This window comes from Rana temporaria, chromosome 7, assembly GCF_905171775.1.
Source record: "Rana temporaria chromosome 7, aRanTem1.1, whole genome shotgun sequence".
Taxonomy (NCBI): Eukaryota; Metazoa; Chordata; class Amphibia; order Anura; family Ranidae; genus Rana; species Rana temporaria.
The window spans coordinates 128,626,597-128,646,200 of NC_053495.1; the positions used below are offsets into that span (position 1 = coordinate 128,626,597).

At 41.5% G+C, this 19,604-nt stretch overlaps 1 protein-coding gene across 3 annotated transcripts in view; it reads left to right on the forward strand.

Moving 5' to 3' along the window:
- The window catches only part of SLC44A3 (solute carrier family 44 member 3), a 184,165-nt gene that overhangs the window by 101,143 nt on the left and 63,418 nt on the right, over positions 1–19,604 (forward strand). For all 3 annotated transcript variants that reach the window (XM_040359964.1, XM_040359965.1, XM_040359967.1), the window contains one exon: positions 16,879–16,962. In XM_040359964.1, the coding sequence (XP_040215898.1) occupies positions 16,879–16,962 (84 nt within the window). The remainder of the gene's footprint in view (positions 1–16,878; positions 16,963–19,604) is intronic.

Sequence of the window (19,604 nt, forward strand, 5' to 3'; positions counted from 1 at the left end):
TCAGGTAAATGTGATTCACTACTACTTGTGTACAGTACTATTGTTCATTATTCCTCTGAAACTCTACCCGGGAGAGACAACTCATACACTCCCACGTGATTTTATTATCTGTCAGGGTTTCTGGAATGTGTAGTTTCAGTGTCAAGTCAAAAAAAACAAAAAACACATGCAGTACATCACTGCAATACACACGTTTCCCCAGATTTTATCTATTTTGCTGCCACTGTCATAATTATTGTGGCCACGTCAGTACCAGCATGCAAACAAAGTTCATTACATTTTTCTTGTGAACCAAGTATCCATGGTTTGGATCCACCTAACATAATTCTTTTTTTAGCATGCTAGTTGTATATCAAACCTGAAGAGATTACTAAAATAATGAAAATTTTTGTACGACAGAATAAAAAATCGGAAGTGATGTTGTAGTATAATTGGAAAACAACTGTACTGATTAAACGAAGATCGTACAATCTGATATCGTACGGGAACATTTTTCGTGTTTGTCCGGATAATATCGGATGAGTTGTCGTGATTGGCTCTCGAAAGTTCAGTACGAACGATCCGATTATCGTACGATCACGCCGAAAGCGGTATTTTTCGGATCGTGTTTACGGGCCATTAGTCTGGTTGAAATAAGACAAAAGTGCATCCAGTTCAACCAATAGAAGGGGGAAAAAATGTATACAATCCTCTCTAATCTAATCATTTTTTTTTTTACAGTTAGTTCATTATGGCTTTTAGAAATGTACTGATGTCTGTTTTATATAGACATAGTTGCCTGCTATAACTGTAAGCTGATATGATGGACTTACTAGGAGTATCTACTGAACCTATTAGTAAACACCATGGTGTACTGTGGTTTCAACGAGTCAGCCATCTCATTAAAAACAATGCACTCCTCGTGTGGCTGATATCTCAACATTTGTATCCAAAATGTGAACGAGTATGCAAGTAAAAACGCGAACATATAAAAAATTTCTTTAGACACTTTTCACTTTGCCTGTGCACTGTGTGTTTGTTTGTAAATGGCCCCTCCTTCTCCAGTTATTCTTAGCTTGCCTTGCCTGTGTCCAGCTATTGACTGCTAGACCAGAGCGCAGTCGCATGGGAGGAGGTGTCCTGCTCCACAATACCTGGAAGTCTTGGGTATTTTTTCTGGCCGCAATGGAAGCAGGAGTGATGGGGGAACACAGGTAAAGTGACTATAACTGGGACAGTGGAGGCTCTTTACAAACACCCAGTTTTCCAAAGACTAGGTTTAATGCAAAACAAGCTAGTACTGTTGAGTGGTAAAGTATCCCGAAAATATTACCAATATGCTAATTTCAGAAAGTACAAGCACTTTACCGTAATCCAAGTTTTATAGCTTTCTGTCCAGCAGATTGAGCTGGGCATTCAGATTGCAAATAGGAGATTTCTGAAAAACCACTACTGAAGACTACTGATGGCCCTAGAGATTTTGTAAAGTTTGATTGGTCCATGGCAGAGCACCAAATGGAACCACCAAGCTGGCTGTTTACCTTGCACTGTTCTAAATAGCAAATTCCAATGCCTTGCCTTACCAAGTAATGTCTGCGTGTTTTTGTAAACTAGAAGTCTGAATCATTGGATTGATTGGCTGGGAAGGGTAATAGATTTTCCCTGATGCCTAGTACACACGTACGGGATTCCCGGCGGTAAAAAGTCCGCCGGCAATCCCAAGGGAAAAACCGAGAACCTGCTCGGTAATTTTTTCCCCCTGTAGGGGGGAATCTGATACGTGTGTACTAGGCATCAGGGAAAATCTATTACCCTTCCCAGCCAATCAATCCAATGATTCAGACTTCTAGTTTACGAGAGGTTTTCCTGACAGGAAAACTGTGATGGAGCTTTGGTCGGGAATCCCGGCTGTGTGTGTGCTCCATCGCAGTTTTTCACATAGAAAAACTGCCGGGAAAAAGACTGCCGGGAATCCCGGCGGAAAAAAGAGAGCTGGTTCCCTTTTTTCGGCAGTTTTCTTGTCAGGAAAACTGCCATTGAACATACACACATGGCAGGTTTTCCCGGCCAAAAGCTCTCATGGCAGTTTTCCCGACAGGAAAACCGGTCGTTTGTACGAGGCTTGAGAGTACAAAAATAATTCTCATTATCGGAAGTGATCTGTTATGTACAATGTGTACTGTTAATTGAATATTAATAGTTTGGCTTTGCTTTAGTTCTATAACTCCTGCCAGTTTTACACTTGTCTCTTTGACAAGATGAGGCAGAAAAATCTGGAGAAAACACATTACCTTGGTGTTTTCATAATTGCACAAAGATTAGCAGTTTATAATAATTTGATTGTAATCTGATTTGTCAGAGAATATTTAGGAAATGTAATTGGATTTAGATATTGCTTGAGGCAATCAGTTTAGTTTTTCCAAAAGTGAATGTGTCAAGGTATTTAGAGGTTTATCATAATCCGCTCAAAAGTTCATAACATACTTAAAGGATAAGGGAACTTTTTGATGCTCTTTCCTTTTCAGGGCCCTCCCTTCTACAACTTTATTTTTTAAAGTCATACTTACCATGAACACCTAAAATCTATCCAAAACTGAAAACCACTTTTTGGCTGCAGCTTGGCGTCATCGTTTTGGGCAAAGTTAATACATATCGCTAAAGACCAAAGCAAAAACAAAAATGGTAATAAAGTTCAGTCCTAAAAATAAAAAAGCTGGTCCCCCAGTAGATTTAAGTCCTAATGTACTAGTATGCACTGCATACTAGCACATTATGACAGACGTACCTGCAAACTGAGGCCTCCAGCGGAGAGCTGTCTTAGCTCCCCCGAGATTTTCATCTTCCCCTGGTGTTCCTTCCAGGTTTCTTATTTTTCCCTGCTTGAGTGGCCGGGCTGTGGTGATGTCACTCCTGCGCATACGCATGGGAATGACATCGATGTGGTACGCAGTAAATGTGATCTGAGCTGCATGTGCAATTCAGATCACATTACCTTCTGACAGGCAGGGGAGACACCTATGGGGGGAAGAGACCTCCATGGTCTCTTCTGTGATAAAAACCCTGCCTGTCAGCAGATTTTAAACACACAGGCCCGGATTCACAGACACTGGTGCATATTAATGCAGCCGTTGCGTATCTCATTTATGCTACGCCGACGCAGCGCAGAGAGGCAAGCACTGAATTCACAAAGCACTTCCTCACAAATTTGCGCTGGGTTTCTCAGACGTAAGTCGGCATAAGTGGAAGTGGGCGTGAGCCATGCTAATGAGGCGTGACCCCATGCAAATGATGGGCTGAGCGTCAGACAGATACGTATCGCCAACTGCGCATGCGCCATCCCGTGGGCGCATCTCAGTGCGCATGCTCACAATCACGTCGGAACAACTGCCTAAGATACGTTGGATCACTGCCTACGGCGTGAACGTAACCTACGCCTAGTCATATTCACGTACTACGTAAAATACGTCGGCTTGTGTTCCCTGGTGCAGCCCTTTGCATGGATGCTGCTGAGTTACACCTTCTTTATGGGGCATAACTTTACGCCGGACGTATGACTTTACGAGCACTGCGTCGGACGGACGTACGTTCGTGAATCGGCGTATCTCCCTCATTTGCGAATAGAAAATCAATGGGAGCGCCAAATACGTCCAGCGTAAATATGCGCCCACTCTACGCCGTCGTAGGCAAGTTACGTCGGTCGGATGAAGCCTATTTTCAGGCGTATCTTAGTTTCTGAGTCCAGCACATAGATACGACGGCACATTTTTGCACTTACGCGGCGTATCTCGAGATACGTCAGCGCAAGTGCTTTGTGAATCCGGGCCACAGACTTTACTTCCACTTTATTTGAAAAAGCTGAAGTTAGAAGCTGATTGGCTACCATGCACGGCTGCACCAGATTTTGCACTCTCTAATTTTAGTAAATCAAAACCTATGTGTTTCATATTTTGCATATCTTAAAAAAAAAAATTGATACAATCAGATCTGGGATTGATCTCAAGCTGTCAATTACAATAAACTCCAAACCCTGTGTTTCAAGATACTATTGTACATATTTGTTTTTCCCCACTCTCCCGATTTATGTTTTGGCATAAATCCATTATGAGAGATAATCATTCTAATTCCAAGGTTGTTTTTATCAGACTTTTCGGAAACCAACACAGTATGAAGAATTCTTTTTAACCTCTGTCCGTAGGATGGAACTTCCTCTGAGACTTTGGGTATTCCTGACTATGAAGTGATAATAGAATTTCAGACTGCAGGAAATGGAGTTAATTTAATTTTAAGTACAGTAGAATGATGTGCAGAGGATGTCCCCCCAACTGCAGTAATAAAAGGAGTGATGATAATGTCTTAGCAGCCAAAAGTGCTGGCCAAGCACGTTCGCATTCTATTATTTCTATTTGCTGTTTTTACATCTTTTAGTATCAGTGACTCAAGTCGGTTTATCTACTTGTTTCCCTCTTTAGGTTTATAATTTGTCTTGAATTCATATAATATGTATGCCAAAGATGGCTCCGCCAATCCTGTCAATGTAATAAAAAGATCTTTTTTACTCATCCAGTGTTTTCTTGGCAAGAGTCACTGTGGCCTTTGTAGTGACTAATGTATAATAATACCGTTTCCCTTTTGAAGCAATAAAAAATATCATACTTTCCATTGGAAGTATTTTTACATTGAGCTGCCAGTGTTCCTTGTCTTTGAGCCTTGTTTCTTTTTTTTTATATGGGAGCAACGCTTTCTAATGCTTCATATGGCTCTACCTTAGTTTCAGTGTTGTAAAAGGTGAAGTCCCTGGCTGACACCATGTGACGCTGTCCAATTGTGGTGTCATGGTGCCAAGGTTGTTATATAACTAGGAAAATTGGATCCCCATGTGCAATATGTTTCTGCTGCCAAATACGGTATGCTTGCTGATTTGGTATACTGCATTTACATTATGGGTCATGCTAGTAGTTTTTTGTTATATATTTTTTTCTTTGATCCACCTACTGCATCCACTCCACTTACCTCACTCACAGACTAAATCCTCCCCTACAAACACACACACCCACCCTCTCACTCACATCCTACTCTCACTTCATCATTCTTCAGTAACTAGAACTTTGGCCATTTAATGAAAGTTTTAAGTTAAAGTGAAACTAAACCTAATTTGAAAAAAAATACAATCAGGCAGCTTTTTATTGCAGCTTTTTACATTGGGCAGTGGAGGTGCGGTGACGGTATAGCAGCGCTATTTTTAGCGCTGCTATACCGTCGTATTTACCGCGATATTCGGGCGCTAGCGATGCGGCCGAAAAAGGGTTAATACCGCAGAGGCGCATTGCGGGCGGTATTACCGCGGTTTCCCATTGATTTCAATGGGAAGGCGCGGTATAGGAGCGGTAAACACTCCGCTCCTATACCGCTCCAAAGATGCGGCTAGCAGGACTTTTGGAGCGGTCCTGCTAGCCGTAGGGTTTCACATTGAAGCCTGCAGGGCATGATTTTTTCATGCGGTATAGCAGCGCTATTTTTAGTGCTGTACCGCATGCAAAACGCCTCAATGTGAAAGGGGCCTAAGAGGCATGCTATGCACAATTACCTGCCTGCTCGCAGTCTGCTATTAAATGCACATGGCGGCTGTGCTAGAATATCTGACTCTTATGTGTATGCGTGGGATCACGTCAGCCTCTGCTGGCCATTTAAGATGCTATAAATACTGAATGCAGAAGAAGGCCGGCTGAAAAAAGATGATATCTGGATGATGCCTGTAGCTGCAGCGATCATTCAGATATCCCCACTTAGTCATATGACGTACCTTGGGTGGGAAGTGGTTAATGCATGAATCAGCCATCCAGTAAATGCAGAATTTGGTTTGGAATTCACTCTATATGAAATGTTGTTTTGTAACAATGCAATTAAATATTAGACCAAATATTACTGTATCTTTCCATTTAATCGTACAAACGTTCAGGATCGTTTTTTGGAATTGGAGTTAGCCTCATGCACACCTGCCTTTTTTTTTTTTTTTTTTTTTACCATACAAGGGATGTATGGTGTTTTTTTTTATGTTAGCCTACATGTCCATGCACACACAGGCTATTTAAGGGTAACTTTTTACTTTCGTGGAAGGGGAAAAAAATTGTAAATAAAACAATATATAATAATATACACAATGCAACACAAATCATATCTATGATATGCATCTGTAATTTTCTGGTGTGGTACTTTCAAAGGGAAATCATGTCTAAAGGGATGCAGGCCCTGCAGCCTTCCTCATTAGAGCCCTACAGGTGCAGCAGCTGATTTGACATTTTAAAACCACTCCCATACAGATGGACACAAACAAATAACTATTCTTTCTGAAGGACAAAAGGTAGAAATCTGCAACAAACTTTGTTAAAATCCCATCAATGTACATAGATCACCCAGAGGGAAAAAAAAATTTCCGCAACAAAAGTGGAGTTAATTTTTAAAGTAGTTTAGAGACAGAAAAAAATCCACAGCTAGTGCGTCCAAAAACAGTGAAATTTTGGCAGAAAAAATGCTTGACGCGTGTAAATGCGTCTAAACGCGCGTGAATTCATTTCATTGGCCAGAATGATAATTAATGTTAACACCCAAGCACTTGAGGAACCCAAACACGTTACAAGTGTTTTTTCTGCCAAAACGTTGCTGCCAAGAGGAAAAGACTCTAGGAGAGTTAGAAAAACGTCCAGTGTGTGTGAGGCCTAAAGGATAATCCGAAAAATGTATTTGAATTTCAGAACTTGGCTGAACTTATTTTCATTAAAGCTGCTTTGGACTTTTCACCCCTGAAGATGTGGGTGGCAGGCTGGTTTAGCTGTGCAAAAAAATAAGACAAAAGAGTCTTTTACCAAAAAAATAAGTTTTTTCCAAATCTTTATACATTTCGTAAAAAATAACAGCATTACTAAAATGACATGAAAGGACTTGTTCATGCTTTTTTGTCCTAAATTTTTGGTGGAAAACCTACCGTATCTTTTTAATCAACTAATTTTCATTCAGTAGGTTTACATCTTTATTACTACATTATGCATGAACAAAAAACAGTAATCGAAAATACTTGTCTTTAAAACGAAACTCCAGGCAGATATTAAAGCGGAGTTCCACCCTAAAATGGAACTTCCGCTTTTCGAATTACTTCCCCCCCCCCTCCGGTATCACATTTGGCACTTTTCAGAGGGAGGGGGGGGGGACAGATACCTGTGTAATAGAGGTATTTGCTTCCACCTCTGGGCATAGATGACCTCAGTGATCGAGGTGGCCTACGCCACTTTCGGCGCCTACTCTGTCCTGCCCCGCTGTGTTCTGGGAGACACTGAAGTCCCAGAAGACAGCAGGGACCAGTGAGATCATGCAGCGCGACTTGCGCATATGCAGTAGGGAGCCAGGAAGTGAAGCCTTGCAGCTTCACTTCCTGATTCCCTTACCGAAGATGGTGGCGCCTCCACCCGAGAGCTGAGGGACAGATTGGCTTTGGATGAGGACATCGCGGGCGCCCTGGACAGGTAAGTGTCCATATTTTAAGTCAGCAGCTGCAGTATTCGTAGCTGCTGACATTTAAAAAACAAAATTTTGGAGGAACTCTTTAAGGCCCCTTGCTCACTAAGGATCTTCTAAATGCTCTTCTCCTGGCAGGAGCAAAGCAGCTTCAAAAACATGCCTAGATTACATTTTTGCAAATGCGTTTAGGCGTTCATTAATTTCATTGGCCAAAAAATGTATTTATTCTGGGCACTGAAATGAATAAACTCTCAGATGCATTTTGGCGCTTTTTCAGCCAAAACGCTCCTCTTGAATGCACAAGTGATGTTTTTTTGTGTTCTGCCTCTAAACACTCCTGCCTCTAAATCTTGTAAACACCTACTGTATGTTTGCATGGACACATAGGCTAACATGGAGGGGTGTTTAGAGGCAAAAAAAAATAAGTCAAACGCCTGTAAAACAGGTGTTTGTGAGCTCAAGTGTGCATGAGGCCTATAGCTGGCTATTACAAAAATAGCCTTTTTGGAGTGGGATTCCACTCACACTGCAACAATTAAATTCTTGTTATTACTGGAGGAGGGAGGAATGGGACATTGAGTAATACCCTATTACTTTTCCTATTCATTGTTCCAGCAGGCTTTAGTGTTGTCCCTGCCTTGCAGAACCTCTGGCCTGTGGGTGTTTCCTCAGTAATCAGGCTTTAAACCCTGCATTGCATGTGGAGGCTACACGTGTATGGCTGGGGGTTTTAAGTAGCTAAGAGAGGGAAAGGATTTTTATTACAAGCCCGGAGTTCAGCTTTAAAAAAAGAAATGCTAGAATTACGCACTTTTAAAATAGTTCTGGCTTAAATGTGGTTAAAGCCAATGAACTGTATGCCACCTCATTGACTTATCTCATACTCAGAATCAGGAGTGCCACTATTGCTATATTTTCAGTATTGTGGCGCTGGACCTTCACGTCTCGGATCCAGGAACTGCGACGTCGTTTGCAGTCACTCTGCCTGCACCTCCTCTCTTCTTATCCAGTAGAGCTGCACGATTCTGGGAAAAATTAGAATCCCATTTTTTTTGCTTAGAATAAAGATCATGATTCTCGTAGCATAACATCATCTTTCACATTATACAAAAAATCGGGCTAAGTTTACTGTTTAGTTGTTTTAATATTAATTAAAGTGTATTTTTCCCCCAAAAAACTGCATTTGAAAGACTGCTGTGCAAATACAGTGTGACATAAAATATTGCAACAACCACCATTTTATTCTCTAGGGCAGTGTTTCTCAACTCCAGTCCCCAAGGCGTACCAACCTTCCATTATTGTGCACAGGTGATTTGATCAGTTTCACTGCCTTAGTAATTACCACAGTCATTTCATCTGAGGGAAATCCTGAAAACATTACCTGTTTGGGGCTCCTTGAGGACTGGAGTTGAGAAACACTGCTCTAGGGTCTCTGCTAATATATATATTATATTATATTTAAAAAAAATTGGAAAAAATAATTATACTCACCAGAAAGCGCTGTTGCTATGCTCTGCCTCTTCCTCCACCACGGTCCTCTTCTTCGTCCTGCGTTGCAGTGTCCTCTGGTGAATCCCAGGAGGCAGTCGCCCATTCACAAAGCGCTGTGCGCAGTAGGAAACGGGCAGTGAAGCCATGAGGCTTCACTGCCTGTTTCCCTTAGTCAGGATGGAGGCGCCAGGACCTAGCGATCACCCTCGGGGGGGGGGGGGGGGTCCCATCATCGCTGGCGCCTAGACCAGGTAAGTGTCCTTATTAAAAGTCAGCAGCTACACTGTTAGTAGCTGCTGACTTTAAAACAAAAAAAAAATTGCGGGTGGAATCCCGCTTTAACTTGAAGCCACAAGTGTCAGAAAAAGGTTTAGTCTTTAAGTGGTTAAACTTCCCTCATTTACAGACCGAAGTTCATTCATTTGATCTAAAGAACAAAACGTTACAATGTTTATAGTTGGCTCAGCTGCTGAAGATTGTTGTGAACCTTGGCAGACTGCCGAATTTTTTTGTTTGTTTGTTTACGCTGTCGGCTTGAGCAGAGAACTCTGTATAGAATATCGGGAAAATCGTGATTAATCGTGCAGCTCTTAGATACAGTGGCCCGGATTCAGATAGGAGATACGACGACGTATCTCCGGATACGCCGCCGTATCTCTGAGTGCGGGCCGTCGTATCTATGCGACTGATTCAGAGAATCAGTTGCGCATAGATTTCCCTAAGATCCGACCGGCGTAGATGTCTTGCACCGTCGTATCTTAGGCTGCATATTTACGCTGGCCGCTAGGTGGCGCTTCCGTATAGTTACGCGATGAATATGCTAATTAGGTAGATACGCCGATTCACAAACGTACGTCCGGCCGGCGCATTTTTTTACGTCATTTACGTTAGGCTTTTTTCGGCATAAAGTTACCCCTGCTATATGAGGCGTAGCTAATGTTAAGTATGGACGTTGTTCCCGCGTCGAGTTTTGAAAATTTTACGTCGTTTGCGTAAGTCGTTCGAATAGGGCTGTACGTAAGTTACGTTCACGTCTAAAGCAATGACGACTTGCAGCGTAATTTCGAGCATGCGCACTGAGATTTTTTCACGAACGGCGCATGTGCCGTTCGTAAAAAACGTCAAATACGTGGGGTCACAGTTAATATACAAAAAACATGCCCACATCATCCCCATTTGAATTAGGCGGGCTTACGCCGGACCAAATATGTTACGCCGCCGTAAAACAAAGGGCGCAAGTTGTTTCTGCATATGGAACTTGCGCCCTAAGTTACGGCGGCGTACCGTATCTGCGATACGTTACGCCCGCCCATAGATAGACCATTCTATCTGAATCCGGGCCAGTATATATAAGTTGTCTTGTTACAGGTACAGTTTTTTTTTAAATAATTGTTACACTAATCTCTTTACTGCATATAAGACAATGTCCAGTTCATGACTGTTATAGTTCTGGCCTTCTTGGTGATTTTTAAATACATAGGGCCAGATTCACAGAAGAGATACGACGGCGTATCTCCTGATACGCCGTCGTATCTCTGTGATCCGCCCGTCCTAACTATGCGACTGATTCATAGAATCAGTTACGCATAGATAGCCATAAGATCCGACAGGTGTAATTGACTTACACTGTCGGATCTTAGGATGTAATTCTATGCTGGCCGCTAGGTGGCGATTCCATTGCGGTCGGCGTAGAATATGCAAATGACTAGTTACAGCGATCCACGAAGATCCGCGCGTTTGTCGCAATCCCGTACGTCGTCGCTAGTCGTTTTTATCCGTAACAAAGTTACACCTGCTTTAACATGGCTTATCTTTAGATCAGCCATGTTAAAGTATGGTCGTCGTTCCCGCGTCTAATTTTCGTTTTTTTTTTTTGCGTAAGAGGTTCGGGAATACGAAACGCCGTAACCCACGTCGCATTTAAAAAAAAACGTTGAGGCGCCGTAATTTCGCGCAAAGCACGTCGGGAAATTTAAACACGGAGCATGCGCAGAACGTTCGGCGCGGGAACGCGCTTAATTTAAATGGTGCCCGCCCCATTTGAATTAGGCGGGCTTTCGCCGAGCACATTTACGTTACACCGCCGCAAGTTTACAGGTAAGAGCTTTGTGAATCAGGCACTTACGCTGTAAACTTGCGGCGGTGTAACGTAAATGGGATACGTCTGTGAATCTGGCCCATAGATGCTGGATTCAGAGATGCTAGATGACAAAACAGGTGATTTCTTAATGTTCCTCTTCTATATTATTTTCCTTCCTTTGTCTTATATTTGCGCCTTTTTGACTGTGTCGACTTTTAAATTTGACATTCGTTAATTGCCTATCGAAATTATTAAAGCCCAAACTCCCCCTAAGCAATAAGATGGTTGAGGCAATTCTCCAATATTCCAATGAAAGCATAATAAAGAAAATATTATTAGTATGACCTGTTAGAAGTGTTTGAAGACTGGAGTCGAGAAAGAAAGATGTAGAACACTTTAAAACATAACTGTTTCTGAAAAGAATGACTTTGGAATGCCATTTGTCTTTTTGTCATTTGGAAATATGGAGCGAGGGGTTAATAGACTATTCAAATGAAAGTTGCACGGCAACACAGGAAATGATGGTTGGCAATATTATATTATGTAGAAGGGCATAGTTCTACAGAACATGTAATAATGGGGGATTCCTTGCTGCAGAACAGGAAAATGTCATCTGTTCTATAGTAAGACTTACTCGTTTAGAGACAAGTTAATAAAATACATGGTCACAATTTAAATAGGTTAAAAAAGATAAATCGGTCAAGTTTAGCTGATAATCAATGCCAGTGTTCAGAGATAGGCAATACCCTCTTCCCAGAGTGTCTAATATTGTCTACCAAAGGAGAAACTTCCATCCTGGCCCCACAAAACATCTCGATAATTTCCAGTACTGTCCTTAACCGTTGTGATTTTTATTTTTTCTTGCAGCGGTCTATGGCCGGCTTTATAAAGATGCTGCTGTTTGCCCCTCTAGCATCAAAAAAGGGCCAGTAATTAAACTGTCTAAATGAACTGTCTGCATTGCCCCAAAGCTACCAGTAATGCCCCATACAGACGGTCATTTTTTGTGATGGAAAAAAAAATGATGTTTGAAGTGATGAAAAAAAACGACATTTTTGAAACTTCATTTTCAAAAACGATGTAGCATACACACCAACATTTTGAAAAATGATGAACAAAGTGACGGCACTCTAAAGGGGAAGTTCTATTCGCCTTGAGGCTGCTTTTAGCTGGTTACTTGTTAGTAAAAGATGATTTGTGCTTTTTTGTCTGTTACATCGTGATGAATGTGCTTACTCCATTATGAATGGTAGTTTTACCTCCCGTCTCAAAACTTGCTTCTGGGCATGTGCGGGTTTAAAAACGTCGTTTTGCCCACACACTATCATTTTCATTGACACAAAAAATGACATTTTGAAAAACGACACAAAAAATTCGAGCATGTTCGAATTTTTTTTTTGTCATTTTTCAGAAGACATAAAATGACATTTTGCCCACACACAATCATTTTAATTGACATTTTTAAAAATGTCATTTTATTTCATCACAAAAAATGACCGTCTGTACGCGGCATTAGATTCTCACTTGTTCTCCAACATCATTTCTCGGTACAAGGTTCATTTTTTATCTTCTAAATAGGTTCCTTTAACCCCTTCCATACAGGGCATTTTCACCCCCTTCCTGCCCAGACCAATTTTTAGTTTTCAGCGCTGTTGCACTTTGAATGACAATTGCGTGGTCATGCAACACTGTACCCAAACGAAATCTTTGTTTTTTTCCCCCCACAAATAGAGCTTTCGTTTGGTGGTATTTGATCATCTCTGAGGTTTTTATTTTTTGCGCTATAAACAAAAGAAGAGCAACATTTTTTTTAAAAAACACAATTTTTTACTTTTTTATTTAATAAATATCACAATTAAAAAAAAAAACATTTTTTTTCCTCGGTTTAGGCCAATACGTATTCTTCTACATATTTTTGATAAAAAAAAATCGCAATAATCGTTTATTGATTGGTTTGCGCAAAAGTTATAGCGTCTACAAAATAGGTGATAGATTTATGGCATTTTTATTTTATGAATTTTTTTACTAGTAATGGCAGCGATCTGCGTTTTTCTTTTTTTTTTATTGTGACTGTGACATTGCGGCGAACACATCGGACACTTTTGACACGTTTTTGGGACCATTCACATTTATACAGCGATTAGTGCTATAAATATGCACTGGTTACTGTGTAAATGTGACTGGCAGGGAAGGGGTTAACCACTAGGGGGCGCTGAAGGGGTTACAATGTTCCCTATAGTGTGTTCTAACTGTAGGGGGAGGGGACTCACAAGGGGAGGAGACCGCTGTGTGTTCCTCTGTACTGGGAACACACATTGGTCTCCTCACCTCTGACAGGAGGTGGATCTGTGTGTTTACACACACAGATCCACACTCCTGCCGTGATCACCGGCAATTGCGGCCTGCCGGGTCACGAACGGTGCCGCGCGCGCCCTAGAACGCCGGGAATACAGGATGTCATATGACGTCCACCCGGATCGAGGAAGGGTTCCTGCCGATGTCATTTGACAATGCGTCGGTAGGGAAGTGGTTAAGCTAGTGCATTGTTGGTTCACTTATCTTTTCCTTCGATTTCCCTTCTAAATGTTTTTTTTCTTTGTCTGAATTTTTCACTTCCTGTTCCTCCTCAGTAAGCTGTTCTGGCTGACTAACCCCTATGGATGATGGGGGCAAGCTTACTGAGGAGAAATAGGAAGTAAGAAATTCAGACAAAGAAAAAAAAAATTAGAAGGGAAATTGAAGGAAAAGGTAAGTGAACCAACAATGCACTACCTTAAAGGAACCTATTTAGAAAATAAAAAACAAACCTTTACAACCCCTTTAATGAGAATATGTTTTGCTCTTAGTCTTCCATATTCAATGTTAAATGTTTATAATCACAAAGGATTACTTACAAATTATTAAAAAAAAAATTTTATTTGCCTTACTTTAACTTTCTTTGTTCTACAAGAGGAACAAAGAAAGCTAAAGTAAGGCAAATAAAAAAAAATTGAATAATTTGTAGTAGTATCATTAGTATCATGCACAGTAGAGATCACAACAGCCTCAAGCCAGAAATGCCATATGCAGGCATTTTTTAGAAAAATTGCACCTAGCCAACATGACACAGTTTTAGGAGAACCAGGCTGCACACTATAAATGCAGAAACATCCAGTGAGTTTAATGAACAGGCGGTAAGGACAAGCGGCGCACACAGGCTACCTCCCACTTGAGACCATATGCAGGTGCCTGTGTGTGCTGCTTGTCTTAACTGCTTGCTCATTAAAGGGGTAGTAAAGGTACAATTTTTTTCCCTAAATGGCTTCCTTTACCTCAGTGCAGTCCTCATTCACTTACCTCATCCTTCGATTTTGCTTTTAAATGTCCTTATTTCTTCTGAGAAATCCTCCTTTCCTGTTCTTCTGCCTGTAACTCACCACCGTAATGCAAGGCTTTCTCCCTGGTGTGGAGTGTCGTGCTTGCCCCCTGCCTTGGACTACAGGAGAGTCAGGACACTCTCTACATTGCAGATCGAGAAAGGAGCTGTGTGTTAGTGGGCGTCCTGACACTCCTGTAGTCCAATGGAGGGGGCGAGCATGACACTCCACACCAAGGAGAAAGCCTTGCATTACTGTGTGGAGTTACAGACAGAAGAACAGGAAGTGAGCATTTCTCAGAAGAAATAAGGACATTTAAAAGCAAAATCGAAGGACGAGGTAAGTGAAGGAGGACTGCACTACGGTAAAGGAAGCTATTTAGGAAAACATTTTTTTACCTTTACAACCCCTCACTAGATCTTTTCAAGTCGTTGGTATGCAACCCAGTTCTTCCTTAATCAGTGAGCAGCACAAGAGCGGAGGCCAGCTCCTGGGCTTCGACACCCAATTTGGCTGGTCTAGCCAACATGACATCTTTATCACAACACTTTGTAATTACATAAAAATGTGTAAAATGTATTTAAATGTACAAGGATTTGATTTATTAAAAAAGATACATAAATCTAAATGCAATGCAACAGTGTATGTCATCTAATCTACGCTTCAGGTTTTACTATAGGAATGCAGCGTGAGCGGGGTTAGTTGGAGCGATAGCAGGGAGTGCCTCAAACATCTGGAGACTCGGACTATCAATATTGCTAAGGGGTGTATTTATTAAAAAAAAAAAAAATGGGCAGCTTTTCTTCCATCTAAACTTTGTTTAAATTCATTCTATGCAAAAGGACAAAATCAAATGTTCTACGGCTTAATTTCTTCAAATCAAATGTGAGAATGCAGAAAATACCACAATCTGCCCACTAGATGGGAACAAGGAGCATACTTATTATTTTATTTATGAAAGGCAAATCCACTTTGCACTACAAGTGCAGACTACTAGGTAGATTCACAAAGAGTTAGGCCGGCTTATCTACAGATAAGCCGACCTAACTCTGAATCTAAGACGACCTATGTTTAAGTGTATTCTCTAACAGAGATACACTTAAACATATCTAAGATAGGACGGCTTGCGCCGTCCTATCTTAGATTGCAATGTTTTGGCTTACCGCTAGGTGGTACTTACATTGTGGCCGGCCTAGATTATGTAAATGAGGGGATACGACGATTCACTACGTCGTTTCCGTACGCGATAGGCCGCCTAAAGTTATTCCACCTATGAGGTGGAATAACAATGTTAAGTATGGCCGCCGTTCCCGCCGCGAGGTTCGAATTTTTTACGTAGTTTGCGCAAGTCGTCCGCGAATCGGGATTTACATCGTTTACGTACGCGTCAAAATCAATAGGCCCGTACGGCCTACTTAGCCGCAATGCGCACTGGGAAATGTAGTCGCCCGGCGCATGCGCAGTGTAAAAAAACATCAAAAAACGTGAGGTCAAGCCTCATTTCCATACTACACGCCCCCCTCCCAGTCATTTGAATTAGGGGCGCTTATGCCTGCTCGTTTTAGGCTACGCCACCGAAAATTTGAAGGTAAGTGGTTTGAGAATCACTACTAACCTAAATAATTTACGGCGGTGTAAAAGAGTAGGCTAGGCCGTCCTAATTTTAGGCGCCCCTACGTGAATCTACCCATACATGTGCAAAGTGCACTTGAAATTGGACTAAAAGTGCACTTGGAAGTGCAGTCGCTGTAAATCTGAGGGGAAGATCTGAAATGAAGGGACGCTCTGCTGATTTTATTATGCAATCATGTACAAACTAAAATGCTGTTTTTTATTTTCCTTGCATGTCCCTCTCGGATCTACAGCGACTGCACTTCCAAGTGCACTTTCAGTGCAATTTCAAGTGCACTTTGCACTTGTAGTTTGCATTTGTAGTGCAAAGTGGATTTGCCCTTAGTAAATAACTCCCATAGTCTCGATCTGCGGAGAATATAGCCTGAGAACATTTGATTTTTCCTTGTTTGTTCAGATATGTTCTCATGCAGTTTTATTGGACAATAGCTATGCATTTTTTCATAAATACACCCCTATTTGTTCTTGTTTTATCAAAGAAAACATTAGGACATAATTTGTGATCTGCTTTTGAATGAAGGGACAGCACTATTATTGAATTTCTGGTTTAATAGATGGCAATGTTATTTCCTGTTTGGCGAGATCACAGAGGTTATTGCTCTGCAGATTCTCGCAGCTGTTGAACCAGTTGTTTTCCTTCCAAAGAAGCATGTTCTGCTTGGTGGGAAAGACATTCACTTCATTAGCTCTACTTTTAAAACAGTTCCACCATGGCAGGAAAAGGGTGTGAAAAAATTGCCCCTGCTAGTATTTGTCATGAAGACTGTTGTGTTTTTTGTAGCGTGCTGTGCTGAATGATGTAAATAAATGTTGCTTTCTATTTGTTTCCAGGATAATGCATGCACCAGGTGTACATCAAAGTGCTGTTTTGGCTGCTTTTGGATCTACGAAAAATGGCTGAAGTGCTTGAATCAGGTAAAATACTCGCTGTCTGTCTTCATCCCTGAATACCTGACATCTAATTTAAAGAGAAAATGTATCCTTACAAAAATGTGTACGGAATAATGTAGGATGGGTTGAAAAAGAGTTGTCAAATCATGCACGTTGTGGTTAAAGGGGTTGTAAAGGTACAATTTTTTTTTTCCTAAATAGCTTCCTTTACCTTAGTGCAGTCCTCCTTCACTTACCTCACCCTTCCATTTTGCTTTTAAATGTCCTTATTTCTTCTGAGAAATCCTCACTTCCTGTTCTTCTGTCTGTAACTCCACACAGTAATGCAAGGCTTTCTTCCTGGTCTGGAGTGTCGGGCTTGCCCCCCTCCCTTGGACTACTGGAGAGTCAGGCTGCCCACTAACACACAGCTCCTTTCTCTATCTGCAACGTAGAGAGCGTCCTAACTCTCCTGTAGTCCAAGGGAGGGGGCGAGCATGACACTCCACACCAGGGAGAAAGCCTCACATTACTGTGTGGAGTTACAGACAGAAGAACAGGAAGTGAGGATTTCTCAGAAGAAATAAGGACATTTAAAAGAAAAATCGAAGGATGAGGTAAGTGAAGGAGGACTGCACTAAGATAAAGGAAGCTATTTAGGAAAAATAATTGTACCTTTACAACCCCTTTAACCAACCTGTGTATACCCCTTCATTATTTCACACGATCAGAAGAAAAGACGATTACACACCAAACCATAAGAAGGAACATAAAAAACAATATAAATAATGTTTGTATAAGGACGGAATAATAATAAGCATTGATGTTGTTACGAACGTATCCAATTCAACATTACCAGGCAATTTTTCACTGCTGTAATAGTTTGGCTGACAGTTACTTGTCAGTGTTTCCAACCGCCAGTATTTTTACTGGCAGCCAGTAAAAAACAGGCAATTTTCTCCTGCCAGTAAATGCCAGTAAAAGTAAAAGGTTGCCAGTAAAAAATATGGCTGTGACGCTCGGCTTGGTCTGGAGCTGGCTGGGACCATCCGATTGCCTGCTACAATGTGATCGGGCAGCTCTGGCGGAGGGGGTGCCTGAGCATGTCTTGTGATGTCAAGGTGCAATAGAGCCAAGCATAGCGGCCAGAGCCTTGTGTGCGGGTCAACGGTAAGGGAGCAAGGCAGGCTGGGACCAGGACCATCAGTGCTGTTTAGACTGGAGGGACCACTTGGCTTGGAGAGAGACTGTCATTGTGACTCAGGAGGGGACGTGTGGTGTCTGTGAGGTCTCATCGTCTGTGCTGGTGAACACTGCTGTCAGTGTCACTGTGAGAGTAAATTTATTGTGTGTGTGTGTGTGTGCCGCCCATTCTAATTTCTTTCCCTCCTGAGACCGGTCTCTGAGCTACTAACTTACTATATCTAAAAAATAAAATATGAAATATGTTATTTACCTTATTATCTACCTTAAATCATATTGCTAATTGCATATTGTATTTGTTTGTAGCCTAAATACTCAAATTTACTCTTAAAACTGTCATTTTGTAGCTTTTGGAAATGCCAGTAAAAACTTGGCTGTGCCAGTAAATTTTGGGTGTTGTGTCAGTAAATTTAAATCTGGTAGGTTGGCAACACTGTTACTTGTTCATGCAGTACTGTACCCAAATTAATTTTATATCATTTTTACGATAGAGATTTTATTTTGGTAGTACCGTATTTATCGGGGTATTGCACGCTCTGGCGTATAGCGCGCACCCCTAATGTGGACCCAAAATTCCTGTAAAAAACATTTTATACTTACAGTTTTGGTGTCCATCGGCGGCCTTGTCCGGTCCGGCGTCCGTCTGGGGCCTCGGTGGTTTCCTCCCAGCTTCTCCCGCGCTGTCTCCGAGTCAGTTTGAACGCCTCCGCCGACATATACCGAGTGCAGTACACTCGGGTACATTCGGCCAGGCTGGGCTTTGTTCGTGGTCACGCTCTGTGATGTTTATGCGTGAGCACGAGCGAAGCCGAGCCTGGCCGAATGTACCCGAGTGTACTGCACTCTGTATATGTCGGCGGAGGCGTTCAAACTGAGCGCGGGAATCGGGTATCGGCGTATATCGCGCACACACGATTTCCCCTTATCTTAAGGGAAAAAAGTGCGCGGTATACGCCGATAAATACAGTATTTCATAATCACTAAAATGTTATGTTTTTACTATAAAAAGGAAAAACCAAACATTTTGAAAAAAATAAAAACTTGTTTCCTTTACTTTAAAAAAAAAAACAAATCAAATAAAAATGTATTTGCTAATAAAGAAACATGCTGGCATTGAGGGGGTTAAAACACAGAGCTTGGTTATTGGTGTACTAGATACAATAATGTATGGGAGGAGGAGGAGAAGGGGTTAATGTACAGGTCGCATAAAGCGGGAGAATGGAGATAAGGAGGTTAATGTGCAAGATTAGGGAATAATAAACTGGTTATAGAGAAAGATTGGAGATCGGCTGTGCAGAATGGGAGGGGGATGAAAGTGTTAAAAAAAAAAAAAAATTCAGTAGTCAAACAAAATTCCTCACAATGATGAATGAATGAAAAACTTATAAAGCGTGGCGCATGCGAACTGAATCGCTTCGGGGCGCTAGTTGTTCGTGTCTCATGACATCAAAAGAGCAGAGTTTTGATCCGTCTTCTGAAAGTCA